We start from the raw sequence: 24,323 nt of genomic DNA, 5'->3' as shown, positions 1-24,323 counted from the left end.
CTTCTCACTAAATTGATTCATTTACACTTAATGTAAATACCCGTGTATTTAACTTAAATCCATTACTTGACTGTCTGATCATTCTACATGACCTTTCAACTTTCCTGTCTTCTCTTGAATGCCCCTCCCCCCATGCTCCACTCTCACCTCTCACTGTGTTGACATTTCTGAGTTATTTGCATTTCTTTCAGTGATTGTGGAGAAACTTGTCAAAGTTCATCATGATCTGGTGTGCTTGCTACATTCCCAGATAAGTCAGGACATTTGACCTCTTAGAAGCCATGGCAGTGCTGGCCAGCAGCGCGGTGATACTGGCCCAGTGGGTGCCCAGCATTAACGCTCCACACCCCAGCACCACCGAAAGTCCTTTCTTCTTGCATATTGATGATGAGGGATATTTAACGAAGACATACAACAGCCGGAGAAAATAGATTCATTCTGAGTTGTTGTTCTGGCATAGGAATGGAGTCCAGAACCTTGCTCACTCTGGAAATGCCCTTCCACTGACCCCTGGTCCCTCTCTGGGGGATTCTAGACAGGCAGACTACAGCCGAGCCACTCCACCATGCCTCTGTGTCATAAATTCTAATTATCCAGATATGTCAGATCTGTTTGGCTCTGTTGTATTTCTTTCCCGTGGAATAAGCCTCTTGTACACTGTAAAGATTTATCACTCAAATTGGTTTAATAAAATGCTGATTGACCAGTAGCCAGGAAAGAAGTGTAGGTGGGGCGACCAAACAAGGGATGATGGGAAGAAGGGCAGAGTGGCAGGCAAACACAAAGAGGCAAGATGAGAATGCTGCACTGCGAAAATGAAGAAAGCCACGTGGCAAAGTATACATAGAAATAATGAAGTGTAAGAGTTAGCTAGTAATGAACCTGAGCTATTGGCTGAGCATTTATCATTTATATTAAGCATCTGCGTCAATCAATTATTTGGGAAGCAGCTGCTAAGTATTTGGAAACAGACAGGCAGGAGATAAACGTCCAATTAAGTTTCTTCTTATATAGTCAACAATCATTAGATTTTTCTAGCAAATTATTACCTACCTCTTGTTGCTTCTTGTTCTCTAGTTTGTCTCCAAGTTCACTGCTGAGATCACTTTCCCTTTGTGTTTCCTTAAAGTTGGGAGTTGGGGATGACATTGCTCAGGCTTTGTTTTGCTGAAAACATCAATTCATCTTTTCCTTTGAGGGATATTTTCAGCTGGTATAAAATTCCCAATTGGCAACTTTCTCTTTCAGTGTTTTGGTGCTTTTGAGGGAAATTTTAAAATCTTTAAGCTGATTTATTTATGCAAACTCTTCTGAAAAAAAAACCGTGCATGTATAGTGCATGTGTCTGTGTGTGCACCTGTGCATGTATGCATACATGTTTGTATGTATATATGCATGCACATGTATATATTTATGTATGTGTGTATGGGAATGAAGGCACATGTGTATGTGTGTGTATGTGTATGTGCATGGTACATGTGTGTTCATGTATGTAAGTGTTGGCAGGTATAAGCTACAGCATAAAAATAAGAGTCAGAGGACAACTTCTAGTGTCGGTTCCTGCCTTCACCTTGTCTAAAACACCATCTATTTGTCATTCATCTGATGTGTACTGCAGGCAAGCTGGCTCATGAACTTCCAGGAATCTCCACTTCCTGTCTCTTAGCAGAAGAACTGGGCTTCTGGATGTGAGATACCACATCTGGCTTCATGTGGCTCCTGGGGATCCAAATTCAGGCTCTCAGGATTGAACTGTGTTGTGATTATTTCTGGTCAGCCTGACACAAACCTAGGGAATGCCTGGGAAGAGAGGCGCCCAGTGAGGAACTCCCTCTATCAGATTGGCCTGTGGGCTCCTCAGTGGGGACATTTTCTCCACTGGCGATTTGTGTGGGAGGGCCCAGACCACTGTGGGCAGTGCTGCCCCTGGGCAGGTGAGCCTGGGCTGCACAGTAAAGAAAGCTACCTGAGTAAGCCACAGGAAGCAAGACAGTAACTGGCGTTCCTCCATGGTCTCTGCTTCAGTTCCTGCCTCCAGGTGACCGCCTTGAATTCCTGGCATGGCTTCCCTCAGATTGTGGCCTGTAAGCTGTAAATCAGATAAATCCTTTCCCCCTCATGTTTCTTTTGGTCAGGATGTTCGTCACAGCAACCAAAAAGCAAGCTAGGACTTCCGGCCAACACTTTACCCATTGAACCACTTCCCTGTCCTTGTTTACCAAACCACAATAGGCTCAATCCTAATGACTGTCTATCTTTTCCAGAATGAACATCTTTAAGCGTTTTTAAAGCCCCTTGTGATAAAATTGACTTCCTGTCCTTGTGAGGTATTTTGTTTGTGTTAAAATGAAAACTTTGAAATTATAGGAGACTAGGATTAGTCCCGGCTCTCCCTTTCAGCACCAGGTCTTGGAGGAACTCGAAGATACATATCTTCCAAAGATTTTGTTTGCTTTGATTTCTTAGGGCACCTGAAGGGGACCAGGGGCCCTGAGCCTACCACCAAGTTAGACCCTCAGCCCCTTCCATGGGCTTTTCTAAGTGTTTAAGTAGGACATGCATGAAGCCAGCATTCACTGACAGTGTGCATGCCCCGTGCCATCTCTCAGTCTCAAGGACTAAATTAAGAATGCAAGGGAAATAAAAGAAACATGCTCTCCGCTCCCAGGGAACCTACAGTCCATCCAGGAGAGAAGGCCAATAAATAAGCTCTTACCAAACAAGCATGGCCAACATGGGAAGCGTTCACAAGCTGGTGTTAGTCGTATAATATGACTTTGCTTTGCCAGGTGAGGGTCTCAAGTCCCTGACTGCAGCGCAGAGTCATGGCATTTACAGTTTCTGGTTACCAGGGTAGTCAGTGCATCAGAATATCTATTCATTGGATTATTGTATTAATTCCTGGTGAATTCTCTCTCTCTCCTCTGTTTCTGCTTCTCTAAGGGATAGGGGGCCAGTCTGTGGGTCACAGCATGGGGTATTCTCACCTGTGTCTCCAGAAAGAAGATAAAAAAGAACCTGGCATGAGATGATTCGAGATAAGACATTTCAAAATCTGGGAGCACCGCTAAATATCAAAACTGTATCAGACCATAAGCCAGATGTTCCCAGAACTTTTCATCCCTTTTTTCCCCCCTCTGATTGAAGGGAGAAGTTTTCGTTCCTAAAGAAAACAGTGAGTGGAAATTGCTATCACAAAACGTCGATTCGTGGTTCATGGTTATTTAAAATGAGCTCATTTGACAATAACCAAAGACATGCATGATGATTTATAACAAATGTCATTCATTTCAGTGGTATTTATCGTGTGTATAATGTAAAAGCAGTCCCAGTGGATTACCATAAAGGTTTTCTACATAAACAATGGTGCTTTTATTTGATGGACCGCTATGCGGCCACTAAAAATCCCATTCTTGAAGAATACTTAATGACTTGAGAAACGTTCACCATATTTTTAAAGCAAGAAAATCACATTCCAAGGTAGAATGTGTGGTGCGATTCTATTTTACCTCTTCAAAATTCAGATTATCAGATGAAGCCTCCTCTGCTTATGGGATCCAAGATTGATTCAATTCCCAACCCCAGGACTCTCTGGTTCAAGTCCCAAGATGTCTGGTGTCTTTTTACATCTCCACCTGCTACTGTCTCCTCTACACCCTGGGTTCAGTATGAAGTTCAATCTCCCTCATCTGTCTGAAAAACATAATTTGTAGGCGCAAAGTCAACGGTGCCGCTGTTTCTCATACCTTTGTTTCTTAGGTGTTGGAATGGAGCTCATGAGGGCGATAAACATGGCATTGACAGATTGCTGTGACGTAAATGAAAGGTTACACCCGTCCCCCAGGCCAGGAGCCATGACTACAGCCTTACTAGATAAAGAGGACCATGCAGATATAAGTAGGGGTCTGGAGGGCTTCTTCTTGGATTAGTGTGGCTCCAACCCAATGACATGTTTCTTCATAAGAGTCTAAAGAGCATCGGAAGAGATGGCTCAGATATTAAGAACATGCATTGCTCTTTCAGAGGACCGAGGTTTGGTTCCCAAAACCTGCATGGTGACTTACAAGCATCTCTAACTCTAGTTCCAGGGGATCTGATCTCTAATTCCTTCTTCTGGCCTCTGTGGGTACTGCCTATGTATAGCACACATGCATGCAAGTAGGCAAAATGCTCACGCACATAAGATAAAGATAGTAATAAAGCATCTAAAGAAAAGACCTAGAGGGGCTGGAGAGATGGCTCAGTGGTTAAGAGCATTGCCTGCTCATCCAAAGGTCTTGAGTTCAATTCCCAGCAACCACATGGTGGCTCACAACTATCTGTAATGAGGTCTGGTGCCCTCTTCTGGCCTGCAGACACACAGACAGACAGAATATTGTATACACAATAAATAAATAAATAAATAAATAAATAAATAAATAAATAAATAAGACCTGGATAGACACAGAGCCAAGGCCACTTAGAGGTAGAGGCAGAGATTAGACATGCTGCCACAGTCTGAATCCTGGAGCCACCAGAAGCTTGGAAGTGCTGGCTAGTAGCTCCTCCTAGAGCATACCACAGGCTCTACCTTCCTCGCCCTGAGGAAGTCCATGACCTGAGCTTACTTCTCCTACACCTTCTCCATCTCAGCCCCAACTTCCTCTTTCCAGCAGCCCAGCACGGGGGGGGGGGGGGGGGGGGGGGGGGGCAGAGCCATGAATTCCAAGACAGTGGAACAGGAGAATTAAGCTTATTGGCTTCTACCCTCTTTCCCACATTGATTTTAGCACCTCTGATGGACTTCTGTGGGTGGGCGTGGCCAAGGTGATAGGCCGTCCCGACTCTCTTCCATTCAATCAGCCTTGAAATTAGAATGAGATTGGCGTAATATTTTTAAGACAGTGTTATTGATGTATAATTCGCGTATTTCACAATCTATTCACTCCGTGTGTTCAATCCAATGACTCATAGTCACAAAATTATGTAACCACAATTACATTTCATCACTCCAGAAAGAAACACTGTACTCACCAGTAGTCACTCCCCCTCCAAAAAAAACCCAGCTTCTAAACACCACCCATGTGCCTTCTATCTCAATGGGATTTGTCTATTCTGGCAAATTCTACAAGTGAAATCATGCAGAAGGTAAGTAGTTTTTGTGTCTGGCCTCTTAAACTAACTAACGAGGACAAAACCATGCTGTAGCATGCATTGCTATTCATTGCCTCTTGTGGCGGGAATGTATCCCATTAACTGAACATGCCATGTTCGGGTATTCACTTGTCCATCACTAAACATGCCGGATAGTTCCAGTGTGGAGCTGCTAAGAACCATGCTGCTATAAACATTCCTGTGAACGGTTTAAGCATTTAATCTTTTGTTTTGTGACAGGACCAAGCCTCAGACTCTCTCTTCCTGCCTCAGCCTCCCACATTCTGCGTTTGCAGGCCTGGGCCACTGTACCCAGCTCTACACATCTAAGTTTGGACATCTGTGGGGAGGCAGGCACTGCCTCGTCTCAGCCAGGATCCAGGTCTCCTCAGCCCTGGCTGCAAAGCCCGTGCTTCTAATCTGGATTTATTTCCATTCTGCTGAGAAGTTTAAAATGTAAGCATGAAGGCCTGAGCCCAGATCCTGAGCATCCTCGTAAAGAGATCAGGAGGGCTGCACACACTCCAAGAGGGGGTGGGAGGCGATGGAGTCCAGAGATCCCTGGGGCTTACTGGCTGCCAGCATGATTCCCAGGCCAGCGCAAGACCCTGCCTAAAAGGAATAAAGTGGAAGGATACAGAACGGAAACCTCAGTGTCCTCCTATGGTCCCTGTGCTCATGTGCATGCGCCTGTGTGCAAACACTGCAACATGCATACATACACGCATGCTCCTTACTTCAAGTGGCCTCTTCTGAGTAAGACTGACTGTGACAACTCTCAGCTAGTCATAGCCGTCTATTTGAAAACCGCCATCTCCAAACAGACGCATGGCCCTGGGAGAAAACATCTATAAAGGGCTGATTCTGTAGGTGTTGCCCTGAAGAACATCTGGAAGCAATCAGGTTTATTCTGAGGAAGAGGCGGTGATCTGAGTAGTCAGGCTCCCCGCAAAATCCTACACCAGAGCCCACCATGGCTGCAGTGAGGTCGTGACTCACGTCCAGAAGACACTGTTTTCCTACAGTCCTTCCCAACCTCTGGCTTTTACCGTATTTCTGGCCCCGCCCCTTATGTGATGTTCCCTGTGTCTCGAGTAGGGGCGTGATATAGCTGTCCTCATTTAGGGCCAAGCACTCCACAGCTACCGATTCTCTGTGAGTCTCTGTATTAACTGTCATCCGCTGCAAAAAGAAACTTCTCTGGTGGGGTGTTGAGAACTGAGCTAATATTACAACATGAAGTTTTAATCAGCACTATTTAAACACGTCATTTAATTTGTACTGAGAAAGGCAACCATTCCAATAAGATATTGCAAAGTTTTTTAAAAGAAAAAGAAAAACCATTGACCCAGATAGGATGCTTGATAATTCTTAATAAGTGCTATAAATGCTCATAAAAGAATGTGAAGATGCTTAATTGCTGAATAAATGAAATATAAACACTCATTAAGTCACTTGGAGAGTTCTTTAATATGTACTGGGGAAATCATTTTATCAAATGCACTGTAAGTAATAAATGCTTATTTCTTTTCCTAAAACAAATTAATTCTCGAAATTGTTAACCACCATTTAAATGTTGCTTGACTTTTGTCTATTTGTTTCCCTTCTTTTAATTTTTTCCTTTTTGGTGTGAGCAAACACATTCATCCAAAAGAGAGAGAGAGAAGCAGAGAGCACAGGATGCTGAGCCCAGGGAGTCAGAGCCTGAGACTGTGACTTTCGATCCCAGCCCTGCCCTTCATGATTTCTATGTCTGGCCAAGTTACTTAACTTGATTGATTTCCAAGGGGAGGGAGGGTGACTATTTTTAAGGCTTATTTTTTTATTTGTGTGTGAGTGCACACGGGCGTACATACATGCATTCCTGCAAGCTTGTGTGTATAGTGCGTGCACATGAGTGTGTGGATACATGCTTGCTGACTTGGGACAGGGTCTCTCACTGAAGCAGAAGCTCCACCTTTTGGCTCGGTAGTTTTGTCCAGCTAGCTCTTGGGATCCCCATGTCTCTGTCCCCCCAACGCTGGGGTCACAACAAGCACAGTGATGTTCAACCTTTTAACAGGTCTTCTGAGGATTCACACTTAGATTTACATAGTAAACAATCTTACCCGCCAAGCCATCTTCACAGCCTGTGTGTGACTATTGCATAGACCTCTCGCTCCCCAGCTCTGAGAGTCCTTGTGGTACTAGGTCACAGCACTTCCAGGCAGAGCTTTCCAACCTGAATTGTGTCTGGGAGATTTTGGAGGGGGGAATTTTGCTAAGGTCTAGAGTCGGTCACAGCTCAGGCCCAACATTTCTAACAAGGTTCTGCATGATGCTGATAATATTGCTCCAAACTTTGAGAAGTGAGATCTTGGGGTGTTATGATCAAAAAAAAAAAAACCATCTCACCCGCTTGGGGATTTGAACGCTGACAACTAAAAACATGAAATTTGTTTGTTCGTTTCACAAATTTTAAGAATGAGCTAAGAGCAGGGAAGGGATTGAAGAATTCTGAGGTTTTTTTTAAGTAGGATTACTGGGGAAAGCCACGTTCGTACTTCTTCTACGATGACTTTGGAGGCCACGTGCTGAGAAGGAAAGCAAAGCAGGTGAAGAAAGTCTGGCTCCGTGAACGACTACGGGGCACAAGAGCACTCTCTCCTACCACGCAAGCTGAATTTGATGGTGATAAGAGGAAGAAATACATTTTTATTGCACAAAGCCACCAAGGTTTGGGGGGATATTACGGAAGCTGACGAGGCCTACTGGACACATACGGTTGTCCAGCCCTCTCTGGAATCCTAAAAATCGCCCTAGTTAGACTTAAGATGCTCCCTTGGAGCTGCCTTCTCTTATTCCCCACCCCAGAGCTTGACTGTGAGAGGTTGTGAGAATCTGGTGAGCTAATAAGTGTGAACATGATTCTCAGCGTATTAAATAATATAAAGCTCTAAGGAAGCCTGCCAAAAATGGGGTCTTTCCGAAAGGCGCCATGATCTAGATGTATTAATAGGGCAAGCAAAACAAAAGGACGATTGGCATGGAAGCTCAAATGAGGTCAGTGTCTTTCTCTGGTTATTTCTGGCTCAGATTTCTTGTTCAGGCTAAAAATCTACTAACGAGCGGTGAGAACTCAGGGAGTAATTATAAAGTTCATAATTTTCCTTTCAGATGTAAATGTTTATATTTTAAGAGTCCTCGGGGACAGAAGAATATTAACATTTAATATAACATTTTTTCGTGTTTATCCACACAGGAAATGTGGGCATCCCCTGGAGGATCCTGGGATTGCACATAGGAAAACAATCTTCTATGATACACTCCCAGGGGGGCCTCTCTTCCATGGCTGCTGGTCTCGAGAGTACATAGCTGGGCTCCCAGCCCTGAGCATCCTTCATCTTCTATTTCCTACATCCCAAGGAGTCACAGAAAAGTTGTTCCTGGGGACCACCGAGTACAACCCTGTCTCCATCTCCTGAGGCCCATAATCAGATTGCAGCTGAGACCAGCCATCCAGAAAAGCCGGGGTCACATCAGCATCTTGGCTTTCTTCACCAGGCCTCCATGCATTTTTGCATCCTAGGGCTCGAGTTTACCTTGTGTCTTTATGCATTACTCTTAAGGAAAACTAAGAAGTGACGGCGTAATTCATGCAAGCCCCTTTGAGTCCAAGTGTGGGACCAGTTCTGTTGATGAGAAAAGCACTTGAGCTTTTCCATCTCTTTCCCAAAGAGGCGGCTTCTGCCTCTGTCCCTTCTCCCCACTTCTCCCCCCCCCCCCGCATTTCTCTCTCTCTCTGCCTCTCTCTCTCTCTCTGCTCTTCCCCCTTTCCCTTTCCACAACCCACTAGATAAAAATCCAACCAGAAAGAAAGAAAGAAAGAAAGAAAGAAAGAAAGAAAGAAAGAAAGAAAGAAAGAAAGAAAGACACTTGAAGTCAAAATTTCCATCCTTCCAGTTACCAAAATGAAACCCTGTGGCCTGGGTCCCATATAAGGCAAGAGTCTCTGTGGGATACGTGCACAGACTTGCTGCTTTCCATAAGCCCACAGCCCTAATGAGAAGGCATAAGGCATTCCTAACAGGGAGAAAACTTTCTCTCCATGCGGCCTCTAAGTCCTTCAGGAGCGAAGGTGTGTTCTGCCTCGTTAAACCATCAAGGTTTAACGAGGTTTATGTGGCGCTGGAAAACTAGAAGATCAGGGACACAGTCAAATATATGCACAGATAGATACCAAAGCTCAGAGAAAACAGATTTTAAAAGGGTGTGAGAAGGGGCTGGAGAGATGGCTTGGTGGTGAAAAATACTTCTTGCTCTTGCAGAGGACCCAGGGTCTGTTTCCAGCACCTACATGGTGGCCCACAACTCCCTATAACTTCAGTTCTAGGAGATCTGAGGTCTTCTTTTGACTTCCTGGGGCACCAGGCAGGCATGTGGCGCACAAACACGAAAGGCAAAACAGTCGTGCACATAAAATAAAATATTTTTAAAGATACTTGCAGAGTGAATGTTCGGTTGCTTTACAGACCTCCATCCATCGCCCATTCATTTCCTACACAGGTGTCCATCAACCCATCCACCCACACATCCATCCACGCGTTTACGCACCCATCTATCCATACACGCACCTCTCCGCCAACCCGCCCACTCAGCCATGCACTTGTTTACCTCCACATCCATCCGCCCACCTCTCTTTCTGTCCACCCACGTACCCGTTCACCCATTCACATACCCACCCATCTACACACCCACCCACCTGTCCATTCCCGCATTTATCCATGCATCCACACATCTATCTAGTCGCCTGCCCACCCATCTTTTCATCCCCCCCAAGGAAACTGACTGAGCCAAACCCCGTCTTTCATCAGTCTATACTCGTTAGTGGGGGTACACAAAGAGGTGAAAGCCTGGAAGCAGAGTGGAGGTAGGGAGAGGAGTTTAGATGACCCTCTTGAAGGACTCTGGAGCACACTGGCTGGGAAATTGGGAAGATTTGCGGAGCGAGCTGCTGCTGCTGCTGCGGCTGCTGCACAGATAAGGATCAGCAGGCTCATCATAGAGAAGCCTGGACCTCCAGGTTTCCTAGATAAACCCGGAAGTGTCTTCAGGAGCCAGTTTGACAGCTTTTGCCCCAGAGCCAGGGACAGCAAGGCACCAGAGGCTGAGTTGGCTCTCTCGTCCATCCTGCATCTACAGGTCACGCTGTCGTCTGCCTCTGTGAGTGAACCGGGGTCGCAAGGGCTGTGGTCACCCTCTTCTGGTGTGGCAGGGCAGTCCTAAATGGACTTTGACTGGGCTCGTGACAGGAGACTGCTGGGTAACAGGTGGCAGCCAGCCGAGGGTGACTGAAGCTGAAGGTGACAGTTGAGGGTGACAGGTGGCATTTGAGAGTTACAAGCAGTACTTGCAGGTGATAGCTGACGGTTGAGGGTGACCGGTGCCTGCTGATGGTGACAAGTGGCTGTGGAGGGTGACAAGTGACATCTCTGGGATATGGTTGTGAGTAGCACCAACCTAGATGGCAGGGACATGATCTTCTCTGTTTCTCAGGTGCTCGTGCAGCTGAGCCATCTAGAATGTCAAGTTCGTAGACACCAGGTCCCCTCCTCAGCTTTTTGATCTAATTGTACAGACAGTAGGCCCCATGCAGAAAGCCTCCCACGGGTACCGAGCCAGAATCAAGTCAAGGCTTTCTTTCACGTCACTTGGATGGGGGAGACACTAGCTCTTTGTGACAAGTGATCTGGATCTCCCAGTTACAGTGGCAAACTGAGGTTCCAATTACAAAGATTTATTGTTATAAGAAGAGACATATTAGGTATGTGCTAAGCCAGGCGTGTGAGTCATATGCAAAAGGGACCACTGGAAGGATGAAGTGGGCAGGGCTTGTCCCAGCACCAACGCTGGGCCCTATGCATTGAGGTCAGAGTCGGCGGGACTGATTCAAGCTCTGGATTTGTGAGTATGGTATCAGAACTGTTTTCCTCATCTCTGGGAATCAGATGAGTCTAATTGTGGCCTCAGGACTGCGCCGGAGCATCAGTGGTACGCCTTTAAAAGTTCTGGCCTATACTAAACAACGCGTGTAGCCATAGTTGCTGTGATTTTCATTGTAGGGAGGAGGAGGCTAGGATTCAGGGTCCCACAAGCAGCGGATGGTAGATCTAAATCCAGGACCTATGACTCCCAGAATCAGAACTTTAATGCTGTGTGTCGTGCATCCCACTTCCTAGGAGGAGATGAGGCAGCTTCTCCTTTGCCCTCCTGAACCGTTGCAGAAGGTGCTGGTTGTGAAATCACACACAGTTCAGATTAACGTGGACTCTATACCTATTGCTCCAGGTCATGGACTCTGCCCAGCCCCCTGGGGCTGCTGTGGTTGAGCCATGAGTAATGGAGTCAGACGGTCGTTGGGCTCAGTGGATACACCTGTATCCACGCACCACCTATGGAACTTGGAGTTGATCATTCTGTCTGCAAAATGGTGCCTGCTAATTAGTACTGTCTCTTTAGGGCAGTGATGGGCGCTCAGTAACAAAATTTATAAGCAAGTTGTAATACAGTGCCTGGCATGATAAGGGCTCACAAAATGGCAGGAAACACCGCTGCGGTAGAACAGAGTAGCAGCCACGCTGACTTCGGGATGGAAAGAGGCACGAGAGTAGCAGAGAGGACGAAGGCTATTTGAAAAGCTGTGGGGTATGTTCACTCCGTCTAGATTATTGATCTCCAGTCTTCTAGATTCTCCTCGTCCCTGAAGATGGTTCTAGAGAAGGAGTCTACATTCACATAGGGTTTCCAGGGTAATTTGAAAAGCAGATCGGTAATAGCAATTATAAAATGGTTTGGGGGATAGGAAGATGGCTCAATCAGTAAGGCACTTGCCAAAAAATGCCTGTTATACAAGCATAAAGACCTCAGACGGATGCTAGCTATGGTGGTACATGTGTGAAATCCTAGTCCTGGGGAGATGGAGACAGATGGATTCTTGGGGCTCACTGGGTAGCCAGACAAGCCAAATCACTAAGTCCAGCCCTTGAGAGATCCTGTCTAAAAAACATGGGTGGGAGGAGAACTGGGGCTGGAGATGGCTCAGCAGTTAGGGCACATACTCCTCTTCCCAGAGGACCTGGGTTCAGTGCCCAGAACCTACATCTGGTGGCTCACAACCCCTGTAACTCCAGATGCAGGAGGTCCACGGGCACCTGCACATAGGTGGCAGAAACTCACAGGCATGCACCGTCGTGTCCCTTTTTTTAAAAATAATAAAAAGTAAAGAAGCAGGGGAGGAGGGTGGAGGGATGGCTCAGACCTCCACATGCAGAAACGCGTCCAAATAAAAGACACGTCATTTCATTCCTTTAGGGCAGCAATAGAAAGAATTATGAGGGCCTTTTGTGTAACAGATATCTAGGTAAGGGAAGTGTGGGCTGGCGGTTGGACCAGAAGAACTGACCCACATCAGGTGATGCCCACCTGCCCGCCAGCATCCACCACATGCGGTGCTATCTGTCCTGACCTTTAGAGTCTACGCCTCACCTCTCTTTTACTGACAGCTACATCTTCATCCGTATTACATTAGAGTAGCCACAAATACAGCCTTTTTGCACCTCTCATGGGACACAGACAGCACCAGCTCATAAGCCCTGTCATCTCACGTGATTCCCAGGACCCAGGACCCAGGACCATAAGGACATTTCCTTCTGATGAGTACTTTTTTAAAAAACCAAAGACACCTAATTATAAGGTCGCACCCCCTGGAAGTGTTTTAATTTCCCTTATAATGAATTGGGGCAGTGTTACACTTTTTGAGGCACAGTCTCTTGAGCCCAGGAATTTTTTGAGATACAGTCATCTCTATAGCCAGGGACGAACCTGAAGTGGTGATCCCCCTGCCTCTGGCTGGGATAACAGGTGGGTGCTTTAGCTCTATGAAAACAGTTTTTTGGGGGGGAGGGGGGTTGTTTATTTATTTGTTTTTTACAGATTGGCTTTAACCTCTTTTGCCCGAATCTCCTAGCTCTACCGCCAGAGAACTGAGATTACAGGTTTGCACTGCCGTGCCCTCTTTATACAGTATGCGGGGAGGGAACCCAGATAACCTTGCTTGGTACGCCTCCACCTACCTACTGAGTCATGGCTCCAACCCAGCTGCTGTTAACTAAGTTCCTTAGGCAACTTGGTTCAGTGGTTGAGTATTTGCCTGGCATACAAGGCCCTGGGTCCCCTCCCCAGCACTACAAAAACAAAAGGCCACCTCTAGCGTGAGGGCGTCTTAAACTCTTGCCGCTTTAGAGCCCTTGGCCAAATGCTAATTGCGTCTGCATTGAGTCGTGGTGCCAGGGGTTGAGCGGCATGCAGGCTTTGAACCACAGGGCTGGAGGAGCGGTGTGCATAATCTTAGGTTTTTATTACTGATCCTTAGACTTAATTAGGTCTTTGTGAATCTAAAGCACTCCCGGTCATATTTCATTACTTTCTGCCTCGAACTCCCCTGTGAGATGTCCAACTGTTACCCCGGCTTCACCTTAGCATTATCAAGAGGTCAGGCAGATTTGAAACTTCTTTCTTTCTCCTCCTTGCAATTAAGATTCCTTTTTCTCCCCTTAATCATGTGCTTAACTTTAACCTGTTTCTGAGAAAATGACAGCTCGGGTCAGATGCTGCCTCCCCCATCCCAACAGAAAAGCAATTACTGAGCAAAGCTCCATTTTGGAAGAGCCTCCGAGCAGGTGCAGTCATCCCGTGTGACCCCAGGAGGGGTCAGAGGGAGACTAGATAATAAAACAGAAACTCTAGTATCTGGAAATGGGCAAACGGGTGGAGAGATACTGCATAGGCTTCCTCCTCCTGCCTTAGCCCTCAGGAGAATTTCCTGGGGCTTCTATAGACTGATTTTGCTGATTTTTTTCTCTCCCTTTCCCCCTTCTTCTTCCCCCTCTCCCCTCTCTCTAATGTGAGGTAAACGTCTATTGTGGCAGATGCACGCGTGTTTGGGTGTATTGCATGTGTGTGTGTGTGTGTGTGTGTGTGTGTGTGTGTGTTCACGCCTGTGCATGTGGACACCTAGAGTCCACTACTCTCCACGCTGCTATTTTAAAACAGAGTCTACTACTAAACGTGGGGTTCCATTTCCAGCTAGACTAGTTGGCCACTGTCTAGATCCGCCTGTCTCTTGCCTTCCATCACTGGGCTTGCAGACACGCTCAACTGTGCCTGGCTTTTCTGTGGGTGTTGGGGTTCTGATGATCCCCACATTTAAGTAGCAAAGCTCACATTTCCAACCTCTTTTTTTTTTTTAATGGTCTTATTGTTGTTATGCGTGAGGTCGCTCGCTAGGGTGCCCCTTGTGGCTCCAGGCCTCAGAAGATTTTCTCAACCTGGAGGGCAAGCTTTATTTCTGGGGTTGTTTGTCTTGCTAAATTAGGAATTTCATTAACCTTTCTCTTTCGGTCCTCCCATAGGTCAGTTCAGCAGATCCTTGCTTCAGAGCTCTCTGAAACTCGCAGAAAGATAATGAGGGTAGCATCAATAGGCCTGGCAAATTTCCGAGGCACTCATGACTGGACATTCCTGACCCCTGGGCTTCTGACTGAATTGGAATGTGTGGTTATAAAAGCAAAGAACAGTTCCAGATATTTCTGTCACAAGTTTTTAATTGGACTCTTAGAGGCCTTATCCATGTTTGGGATTCCTCACAGTGGTTTTCTGTGGGGATATTTAAAACTGTTCAAACTCTGTGATCGGGCGTCTTGTTAGTAGTCATTTTGTGTGTATGTGTGTGTGTGTGTGTGTGTGTGTGTGAGAGAGAGAGAGAGAGAGAGAGAGAGAGAGAGAGAGAGAGAGAGAGAGATGCCTACTTGTCTGTCTACTTGCCTGCCTGCCATCTGTCTGTCTGGAGACCCTTGGATGTCATCCTTCAGGTACCATTCACACTGACGTTTAAGGCAGACTCTCTTGCCAGGATCTAGAGCTCTTCGGTTAGGCTAGGCAGGCTGACTCCAAGATCTGCTTCAGTCCACCTCCCAGCCCTGGCATCTCAATGCTATGATGCTGAGCCAACTGGCCACAGTGTTACACTCCTACGGCAGCTATGAGCCCGAATACAGCTCTCCTGAGAGCGTTCTTTGGATGTTAGCAGGTCTATGTTCCCATTGTAAGTGCCACAGTGCCAGGGCCCGATGTCCATGAGCCTGGCATCTGTCTCGTTCTGAACTCAGCATGTTTTAGGAAGTTAAAAGAAGCATTTAACAGCACGGACAACAATAGCTACTCGACACCTCGGAGCCTTGCTCATTTGAGTCTGTCACAGTTTTGCTAAACTGGTTGTTTTGTGTTGTTAAGAATCATCCAGAAGTTGAGTGAATATTTATTGGGAATCTGCCCATTTCTGGGTTCTGTGAAGGAATACCCCAGTGGAAAGGAAGGACCTGATTCTCTTAGCATTTGCATCCTAGGAGGACTGGGACAGTTTAAAGGCACACAGTTATCTGCCATGAAAAAGGTGCCGTCCAGAGCAACTGTAGGGCAAGGGGAGCCGAGACGAGTGAGCAGAAGCCTCTCTGAGGAAGGTCTTACTGCTGAGGAAGCTACACCCGGCCGGGACCTGCAAGAGCCATGCGTCACACTGCACTGAGAACAGGGCGCACCTGAGAGCCTGGCACGTTGCCGGGAAGAAGAGACGATCCACGTGACTCAAGTGCAAGGTCTATGGGAGAAGAGTGGGCCGTTGAGACAGGTGATGGAGGTAAAGGTCGAAAGTCTGGACACACCAGTCAGTCGTCCCCAGCAGGAGGGCTAAAAGTCATGCAATGGTGTCCCACAGCAGAATTGGTGACACTTGCTGTCATGGGCACTGCCAAGCGTGAGCATTCTGTTCTCAGAAAACAAGATGGGGCTGTGGCTTGGTGGTAGAGCACGCGCCTTGCGTGTGTGAGAGCTGTGCTCTGACCCAAGTGTTGCAAAAGATAAAATGGCTCCGTGGTTAAGAGCACTGACTGCTCTTCCAGAGGGCTACCCAGATTTCAGTCCTAGCACCCACATGGCTGCTTACAACGGCCTTCACTCCTGTACAAGGGCATTTGACACCTTCTTCTAGCCCCCACAGGTACTTCGTGCACGATACACATGAATACATACAGTTAAAACTCTCATACACAAAATATAGAAATAAACAAATACATATATGTGTATATATGTGTGTGCACACACATACAGACACATATTTTTTAAAAAATAAACTTTTTGTTTTTGTTTATCTTTTTTTTTTAAAAAATTAATCCTTTTTATTGAGCTATATATTATTCTTAGCTCCCCTCCTTTCTCTCCCCTCCACTTCTACCCTCTCCCATGATCCCCATGCTTCCAATTTACTCAGGAGATCTTGTCTTTCTCTACTTCCCATGTCGATTAGATCCATGCATGTCTCTCTTAGGGTTTCTTTGTTGTCTAGGTTCTCTAGGATTGTGAATTGTAGGTTTTTTTTTTTTTTTTTTTTTTTTTTTTTTTTTTTTTTTTTTGCTTTATGTCTAAAGGTCACTTATAAGTGGGTACATATTGAAATTGTCTTTCTGGATTTTTCTGGATTTGGGTTACCTCACTCAGTATGATAATTTCTAGATCCATCCATTTGCCTGCAAACTTCAAGATGTCATTCTTTTTCCACTGTATAATACTCCATTGTGTAAATGTACCACATTTTCCTTATCCATTCTTTAGATGAGGGTCATTTAGGTTGTTTCCAGGTTCTGGCTATGACAAACAAAGCTGCTATGAACATAGTTGAGCACATGTCCTTGTGGTATGATTGAGCATCCTTTGTGTATATACCCAAAAGTGGTACTACTGGGTCTTGAGGTAAGGTTGTTTCCTAATTTTTCTGAGAAATCGCCATACTGATAACCAAAGGGGCTGTACTAGTTTGCACTCCCACCAGCAATGCAGAAGTGTTCCCTTTACCCCACATTCTCTCCAGCACAAGTTGTTATCAGTGTTTTTGGTCTTGGCCATTCTTTTTTGGCTAAGGATGTTGAACATTTCCTCAAGTGTCTTTCAGTCATTTTAGATTCCTCTGTTGAGAGTTCTCTGTTTAGGTCTGTACCCCATTTTTTATTGGGTTATCTGGTCTGGTCTTTTGATGACCAATTTCTTGAGTTCTTTGTGTATTTTTTTTGGAGATCAGTCCTTTGTCCGATGTGGGGTTAGTGAAGATCTTTTGCCATTCTGTAGGATGCTGTTTTGTCTTGTTGGCCATGTCCTTTGCTTTATAGAAGTGTCTCAGTTTCAGGAGATCCCATTTATTAATTGTTTCTCTTGGTGTCTGTACTACTGGGGTTATATTTAGGAAGTGGTCTCCTGTGCCAATGTATTCAAGTATACTTCCCACTTTCTCTTCTGTCAGGTTCAGTGTGGTTGGTTTTCTGTTAAGGTCTTTGATCCATATGGACTTGAGTTTTGTGCATGGCAATAGATGTGGATCTATTTTCGTTCTTCTACATGTTGATAGCCAGTTATACCAGCACCATTTGTTGAATATGCTTTCTTTTTTCCATTTTATATTTTTTGCTTCTTTGTGATGGAGGTGGGTCTTGTATCTTATCTGTTGCTTTCATTGGTTAATAATAAAGAAACTGCCTCGGCCCTCATAGGACAGAAAATTAGGTAGGTGGAGTAAACAGAAGAGAATGCTGGGAAAAAGAAGCTGAGTGAGGAGTCGCCATGATTCTCCCACTCCAGACAGACGCAGGTTAAGATCCTCCCTGGTAAGCCACCTCGTGGGCTACACTGAATATTAGAAATGGGTTAGAACAATATGTAAGAGCTAGCCAATAAGAGGCTGGAACTAATGGGTCAGGCAGTGTTTAAAAAAATACAGTTTCCGTGTAATTATTTCAGGGCATAACCTAGCCATGCGGGCAGCCGGGTGCCGGGGACGCAGCCCTGCCACTCCTACTTCAACATCTTTGTCAAAATTCAGGTGTTCAAAGATGTGTGGATTGATATTCCTGTCTTTGATTTGGTTCCATTGGTCCTCCTGTCTATTTTTATGCTAATACCAGGCTGTTTTCAGTACTGTAGCTCTGTAGTAGAGTTTGAAGTCAGGAATTGTGATGCCTCCACAAGTTCCTTTGTTGTACAGGATTATTTTGGCTATCCTAAGTTTTTTGCTTTTTCCATATGAAGTTGAGTATTGTTCTTTTGAGGTCTGTGAAGAATTTTGCAGAGATTTTGATGGGCATTGCATTGAATCTGTAGATTGCTTTTGGTAAGATTGCCATTTTTTACTATGTTAATTCTACCTACCCAAGAGCATAAGAGATCTTGCCATTTTCTGGCATCTTCTTCAATTTCTTTCTTCAAAGATTTAAAGTTCTTAGGCACATACTGTTATAAGGTCACCTTTGATATATTAAAGAGGTGCTCACTCATGTATGGTCTTCACGAATTTTCTTGTAGCCTAACGGTGGCACTTGCTTCTTGGAACCCAGCCGCTGTCCTCCACACTGTTTTGCCCAGATCTCTGAATGGTTCTTGCCTCGCACCTCTGACACAGTTGGGGAGCCTTATCTATAAATGTGATCGTTTTCCATGAATGATCCTGTTAGCCTCACTGGCTAGAGACACGATGCACAGATTTCTAGGACAAGTTGCCCTCTATAACCCTTTGTCTTGAGAGCTCTAATCATGACTGGACAGAATGGACACACATCAGAGCTAGGAAGAAAGGAAACAAGCAATGACATCTATGGGGTGACTATGCCCCATGAGGTATGTTTGGGGTATTCTGTCTGCATTATCCCATCTTGTCTTTATAAACTTGTGAGCTTGTCCTCAGCTCAACTTTTTAGATGAAGGCACAGGCTCAGAGTGATTTACTGATCTAAAGTCATATAACTAAAGAGAACCTAGACACCGTTCTCTTCCCTCAAAGTTCGTGTTTCGGGGGTTAAGATTAAGAGTATGGGCTCGCAGTGTCAACTATCCATTGGGTATGCATGGGAGAGTTATTTACTCTCGACTGGCACACGAGGCGATAATGTTGCGGGTTTTTTTTAGCAGTTCATGTGCTCATAAAGTGCCCAGGGAACAGTGTGACACTGGTGGTGAGTGCCACAGCCTGTCTCTCTGTGTCCTCATTCTCTCTGCTATATGCTGTTGCTCTTCTAGAAGCATGAAGACATCCTGAAATACAACAGCACACAGCTTACAGCAAAGTAAGGTTTAGAGAAAGCAAAGCGTCTCAGCCAAGCTCACGAAACCATCATCTCAAGGCTAAGGCGCCTACCCGGTGTCCCCAGCTGCTACCTCCAACCTTGTGTCGTTAGTATTATTAGTTTGACCTGTGTGCTCATGCTGATGCCACACAGCTCTTTGCGCATGTGCCCTTCTTCCTGTGTCAGCCCAGCCCACGCTGTTCCACTAACATCTGGATCGTGTTCTTTGTTGTTCAAAACCATCTGCATATACAGTGGTCAACGTCACGAATGGGCACCTGGCTGGGAAGGGGCGCTGGTTGAACTCTTGGTTACTTGTAGACCACCTGTCTAACCATACCCAAATATCTCCCCACTGAGAGAGGGAGGGAAGGAGGGGAAGAAAGTGGGGAAAGAAGACTGTGTTGTTCCCATGCCTTAGGAGACATGTGCACCCCTAGGTCCATTTCTCGCCTATGTGGAATGAGACGTCTAGCCCATTTCTGTTGTTACGTTCTAGAAAGGAAGTAGTCCTGGGCCTTGAGATGAATCTGCGGGAGAGTAAACCGATAAGGAGGGAGACAGAAGCAAGGTTCCCACCCTGTCAAATGCACTGAGCGCTCTCCCTTGATGCGTCGGAAAGATGGCCAGGGTGGAGGGTGTGATTAGATAGAGGAAGGAATTTTTCTCTCTGTTTTTAAGTACGGAGTTAATAAACCAACCTCAAGCAGAGCATGCTGAAGATGCCGGAGACTTCTGCAGAGCTCTATCTTGGGTTTTCTGGTGCCAGGAAGAAATCCTTTTCTCAACCAGTTTTTAAGTGAATTCTTTCCAAAGGCCCTGATCAGTTCCAGAAATCAAGAGTAAAGCCTTTTGTTCAAAAGGGATTCGTGGTTTTGAAAGCACCCACACTCTGTTTGTTTAACACTCACTTTGTCAAGTAGGCAAGGAAGACATGTCTATGTTTATATTACATGGGGAAGAATTGGAAGCCAAAAAGCAAAGGGGCGGGGGGAGGGAGGGAGTAGCTAAAGTAGCGCAGGTGTGACTGGAGCCACGTGCCTCAAAGTGTATCCTGCGCGGGCGTATTCTGTCCTTTGGCTTGGGTTTCTCGGTGCTGGCTATGTCACCAGAGATTCCCACATGCTGGGTACACGTGATACCGCTGAGGAGCAGGTCAGTCACCTTTCTCTTCTTGTTAGCTCAGAACAAAGGAGAAACGTGTTTAAACGGGATCAGAACGTTGTGGCATCTTCCTGCAGGTCCCATTGTCCCTTTGCCGTCTGGTATGGACTCCCTAAGGTACCCAGAGGAAACTGTACTCATAACGGGAGGAAGTGGATATTTTGGCTTCCGGTAAGTTCACCTACAAAATATCATCGCGGAACTATTTGACTGGATAGTTTTCGATTCTCGCGGACTTTGACATGTTGGTATAGTGCTAAACCAAAAGTTAACTCCGGTGCTCCCTGCTCAGACTTGAAACTTGAAAAGCACAGGTTTATTCCACCTCAAGAAAAATCATTTTTAAAACCTGATGATTATTCATTTCACCAAAGATATTAAAAAAAAAAAAGCCGTATTCATTTCTTTCCTCATCACTGTGACCAGATACCCGACAAGAAGCAGTGTAAGGGAGGAAAGTTTAGCGCGACTTGTGGTTTAATGGGGTACAGCCCCATGCGGGAAAGACACGCAAAGAGGAATGTGAGACTGTGCCCCTGAAACCCAAAAGCAGAAAGCCAACAGGAAGCTGGGTCTGTCTATCATCCTCAAGGCCTGCCCTCTGGTGGCCCACTTACTCCAGCAAGGCTCCAACTCTTAAGGGTCTATAAACTTCCAAAACAGCATCACTGCCACTAGCTGGGAACCAAAGACTCTGTGGGAGATGGTTCACTTTTACACCACAGCAGGCATTCTGTCACCTGTGACAGTGTCATTGTCAATGATGTCATTGTCATTTACGTCGTTGAGAGGATTCCTGCTTTTTTGTTTTGTTTTCAAAATTTAAATGAGACCTGCAGTAATGAATACACAGGTAAGTGACTCAGGATAAGTTAACAAGATTTTCTACCTTCCTGGCAAGTTATTTCGTACTCTTTCCCTAGACACAGCTGGAGGGTGGCCTGACCTAACCCTGATCTTTCTCGCCTCAGCCTCGGCTGTGCTCTGAACCAGAGAGGACTCCGTGTGGTTCTGTTTGACATCAGCCAACCTGCCCAGAACCTTCCAGAGGGGATCACGTTCGTCCGTGGAGACATCCGCTGCCTCTCAGACGTGGAGACAGCCTTCCAGGACAATGAGATTGCGTGTGTGTTTCACGTCGCCTCTTATGGGATGTCTGGGAGGGAGCAACTGAACAATACCCTAATTGAAGAGGTCAATGTGGGAGGTACCAACAACATCCTCCAGGCCTGTCTAGAGAGAGGAGTGCCCAGGTTAGTTTACACAAGCACGTTCAATGTCATCTTCGGAGGTCAAGTCATCAGAAACGGGGATGAATCTCTGCCCTACCTGCCTCTTCACCGGCACCCAGATCACTATTCCCGAACCAAATCCATTGCAGAGAAGAAGGTGCTGGAAGCCAATGGCTCGGCCTTCAAGCAAGGCAATGGTGTCCTCAGAACCTGTGCACTAAGGTCAGCCGGCATCTATGGGACGGGAGAGCAAAGACACCTTCCCAGGATAGTGAGTTACATCGAGAGGGGCCTGTTCAGATTTGTGTACGGGGATCCCGATAGTCTGGCTGAGTTTGTTCATGTGGATAACCTGGTGCAAGCTCACATCCTGGCCTCCGAGGCTCTGAGAGCTGATAAGGGCCATGTTGCCTCTGGGCAGCCCTACTTCATCTCAGACGGTAGACCTGTGAATAGCTTTGAATTTTTTCGGCCCCTGGTTGAGGGCCTAGGCTACACATTCCCATCCACCCGCCTGCCCCTCACCCTCATCTACGGCCTTGCTTTCCTAATAGAGATAGCCTACTTCATTCTGGGCAGGTTCTACAACTTCCAGCCCTTCCTCACCCGAACGGAGGTTTATAAAACGGGTGTCACGCATTACTTCAGCTTAGAGAAAGCCAAGAAAGAGCTAGGCTATGAGCCTCAGGTGTTTGACCTGCAGGAGGTGGTAGAGTGGTTTAAAGACCACGGCCACGGTAGAAGGTCTGGAGGTCAAGACTCAGAGTTTATTCTGTGGGACGGAATTCTGGTCCTACTCTTGGCGCTATCTCTTCTGACCTGGCTCCCTCCTTCCACGGTTCTGTCAGTGTGAAGAGAAACTACACGCAGGAGGTGAGCCTACTCTCTGGGGTGGTTTTCAAGGATGCAGGCTTTTAAAGATGTTTCGCATTATTTGCTACCACTCCTGGGTCTTCAAATTACTCCTTAACAATGAATCTTTAAACCCCATGGCCAGGGATAGGCTACCTCCTTATGAACTATTGGTCAGAGATGCCCCTAATGTTTCCAAAACAATGTTGGCTGTTGCCAGTGCTCCTGGATGACCTCAAGAACTAGATGGTAAGGCCCTATTGCAGAAGGCACCATACTCCTTAATTGCAGCACAAGCTGGAACTGCTTGCTAAATCTCATGGTGCCAGAAGGTTCTGTGCAGACTGCTGGAGGAGAACAGTAGCTCGGCTATAGACCGTGCCTATTGCAATACCAATGACAGGCAGGGTGTAACCTTTGGTGCAATAGTGGCATTCCATTAGGGGACTAACCAACTACTTCCTAATTGGATTAGAGACCTGCTCCATGGGAGGGGGGTTGCTCCTGGTGCTGTAAACCCTGTCCAGAAACTCATAAAAAGGTCATAGCCAAGTGGGGCCCACTACTGTTATTCTGCTAGGTAGAGAAGTTGTGCCCATAAAACTGATTTCTATAGGTTTAGGTTTATACCCATAGGTTAGGGCTGCTCTTAGCTGGGATCAGAGAAGTTTCTCTCTGTAGTGATCAGCAGTTCATACCCGGTCAAAGTGCCTAGGAGAGGTGAGTGTTGAATGCTCATCCACAGACAGGACATCTGTATCACCCCCTCTAAGTCTCAGGGGACTCAGTCACGAGAGCAGTGGAAAGAATACAAAGTCTGGAAGAAGGGGAGGAGCCTTGGAGTCTGTCTTCCGAGAGTGACATGACCTCTGTCCTCAGAACTAACGGTAGCTATGACTGCCTTTTCTAGACTGCACAAGACAGGGCATGTCACCATTTTTCCATGGGAGGGAGAAGAACTGAGTGCCACTGGCGGTTTCTGAGGAGAGAGAGAGACTTTCTCTAGTGGTATAGTCGTGGCTAAGTTGCTCTGTGCTCCTGTGAGCAGTCCTAATAAAACTCATTGGGACACATACACACAGAGACAGAGAGAGACGAAGACAGAGAGAAACAGACACAGAAAGAGACAGAGACACACAGACAGACAGACAGACAGACAGACAGACAGACAGAGACAGAGAGAGATGGTTTAGAATGGAATCTAGGAAGGAAGAGGGAAGAAATCAATGGGAGTGGGACCAAAGAGGGTATGGGGAGGGGTGAAGATGATCAAGCTACACTTTATAAATGTGAGACTGTCCTAATGAAACTGTCATATATAATACATGCTAATAAAAAAGGGAAAAGGTGGATTCTTGGATTAACTATTCATTACTTTCCTCTGCCCCAACTGACCCTGTTGGGAGACAAGAAGACACAAAGATAAGTTTGAAGTTTGGTCTCTGTGCCCTTGAACCCTAGCTGGAGCCAGGGAAGGGCATTAGTTGGATTAAAAATTCTAACTTGGATATCTCAAATAGGAACCCGTGTTCACCTCATACATTGCTTGTGCATAAAACAGTGAAATTCAGACTGATATGGAACGACCCAAACTGACGTTTGGCTTGTATCCCTAACAGACCAATCTCAGGGGGCAGTGGCTACTTCCAGGGAAGATGTGACTGTGCACAGCATAGGTTTTAGGGTCCTCTAAAATCCCTGCCGTTTATGGTACAAGACCATCCCTCCCTGTGTGACCATGGGT

General features: G+C 46.1%; 1 protein-coding gene across 6 annotated transcripts; it reads left to right on the top strand.

The window, feature by feature from the left end:
* Positions 1-10,203: 10,203 nt before the first annotated feature.
* Positions 10,204-23,931, top strand: Sdr42e1 (short chain dehydrogenase/reductase family 42E, member 1). Of its 6 annotated transcripts, none has more exons than XM_050144323.1 (3): positions 10,204-10,335; positions 20,573-20,666; positions 21,467-23,931. In XM_050144323.1, the coding sequence occupies exons 2-3, from the start codon at positions 20,599-20,601 to the stop codon at positions 22,578-22,580; spliced, it is 1,182 nt and encodes a 393-aa protein (XP_050000280.1). In that variant the 5' UTR covers positions 10,204-10,335; positions 20,573-20,598; the 3' UTR covers positions 22,581-23,931. The 6 variants fall into 6 exon arrangements, with proteins under 6 accessions (XP_050000280.1, XP_050000281.1, XP_050000282.1 ...); XM_050144324.1 differs by lacking the exon at positions 10,204-10,335 and adding an exon at positions 10,454-10,617; XM_050144325.1 differs by lacking the exon at positions 10,204-10,335 and adding an exon at positions 10,624-11,076.
* The last annotated feature ends 392 nt before the right edge of the window (positions 23,932-24,323 follow it).

The sequence above is a fragment of the Alexandromys fortis genome, unplaced genomic scaffold (assembly GCF_014885135.2).
Source record: "Alexandromys fortis isolate MF-2015 unplaced genomic scaffold, M_Fortis_MF-2015_v1.1 scaffold_1, whole genome shotgun sequence".
NCBI classification, from domain to species: Eukaryota; Metazoa; Chordata; class Mammalia; order Rodentia; family Cricetidae; genus Alexandromys; species Alexandromys fortis.
The sequence above is the reverse complement of the archived record's forward strand: the minus strand, read 5'-3'. Positions and strand labels throughout refer to the sequence as shown.

Excerpts from the sequence above, each read along its gene's own strand:
- Sdr42e1 (XM_050144322.1), top strand. The coding sequence starts at position 15,829 with ATGGGAGAAGAGTGGGCCGTTGAGACAGGTGATGGAG. Across the intron at positions 15,866-20,572 it reads CGTTGAGACAGGTGATGGAG|GTCCCATTGTCCCTTTGCCG; the intron begins GTAAAGGTCGAA and ends ATCTTCCTGCAG. Across the intron at positions 20,667-21,466 it reads AGTGGATATTTTGGCTTCCG|CCTCGGCTGTGCTCTGAACC; the intron begins GTAAGTTCACCT and ends TTCTCGCCTCAG.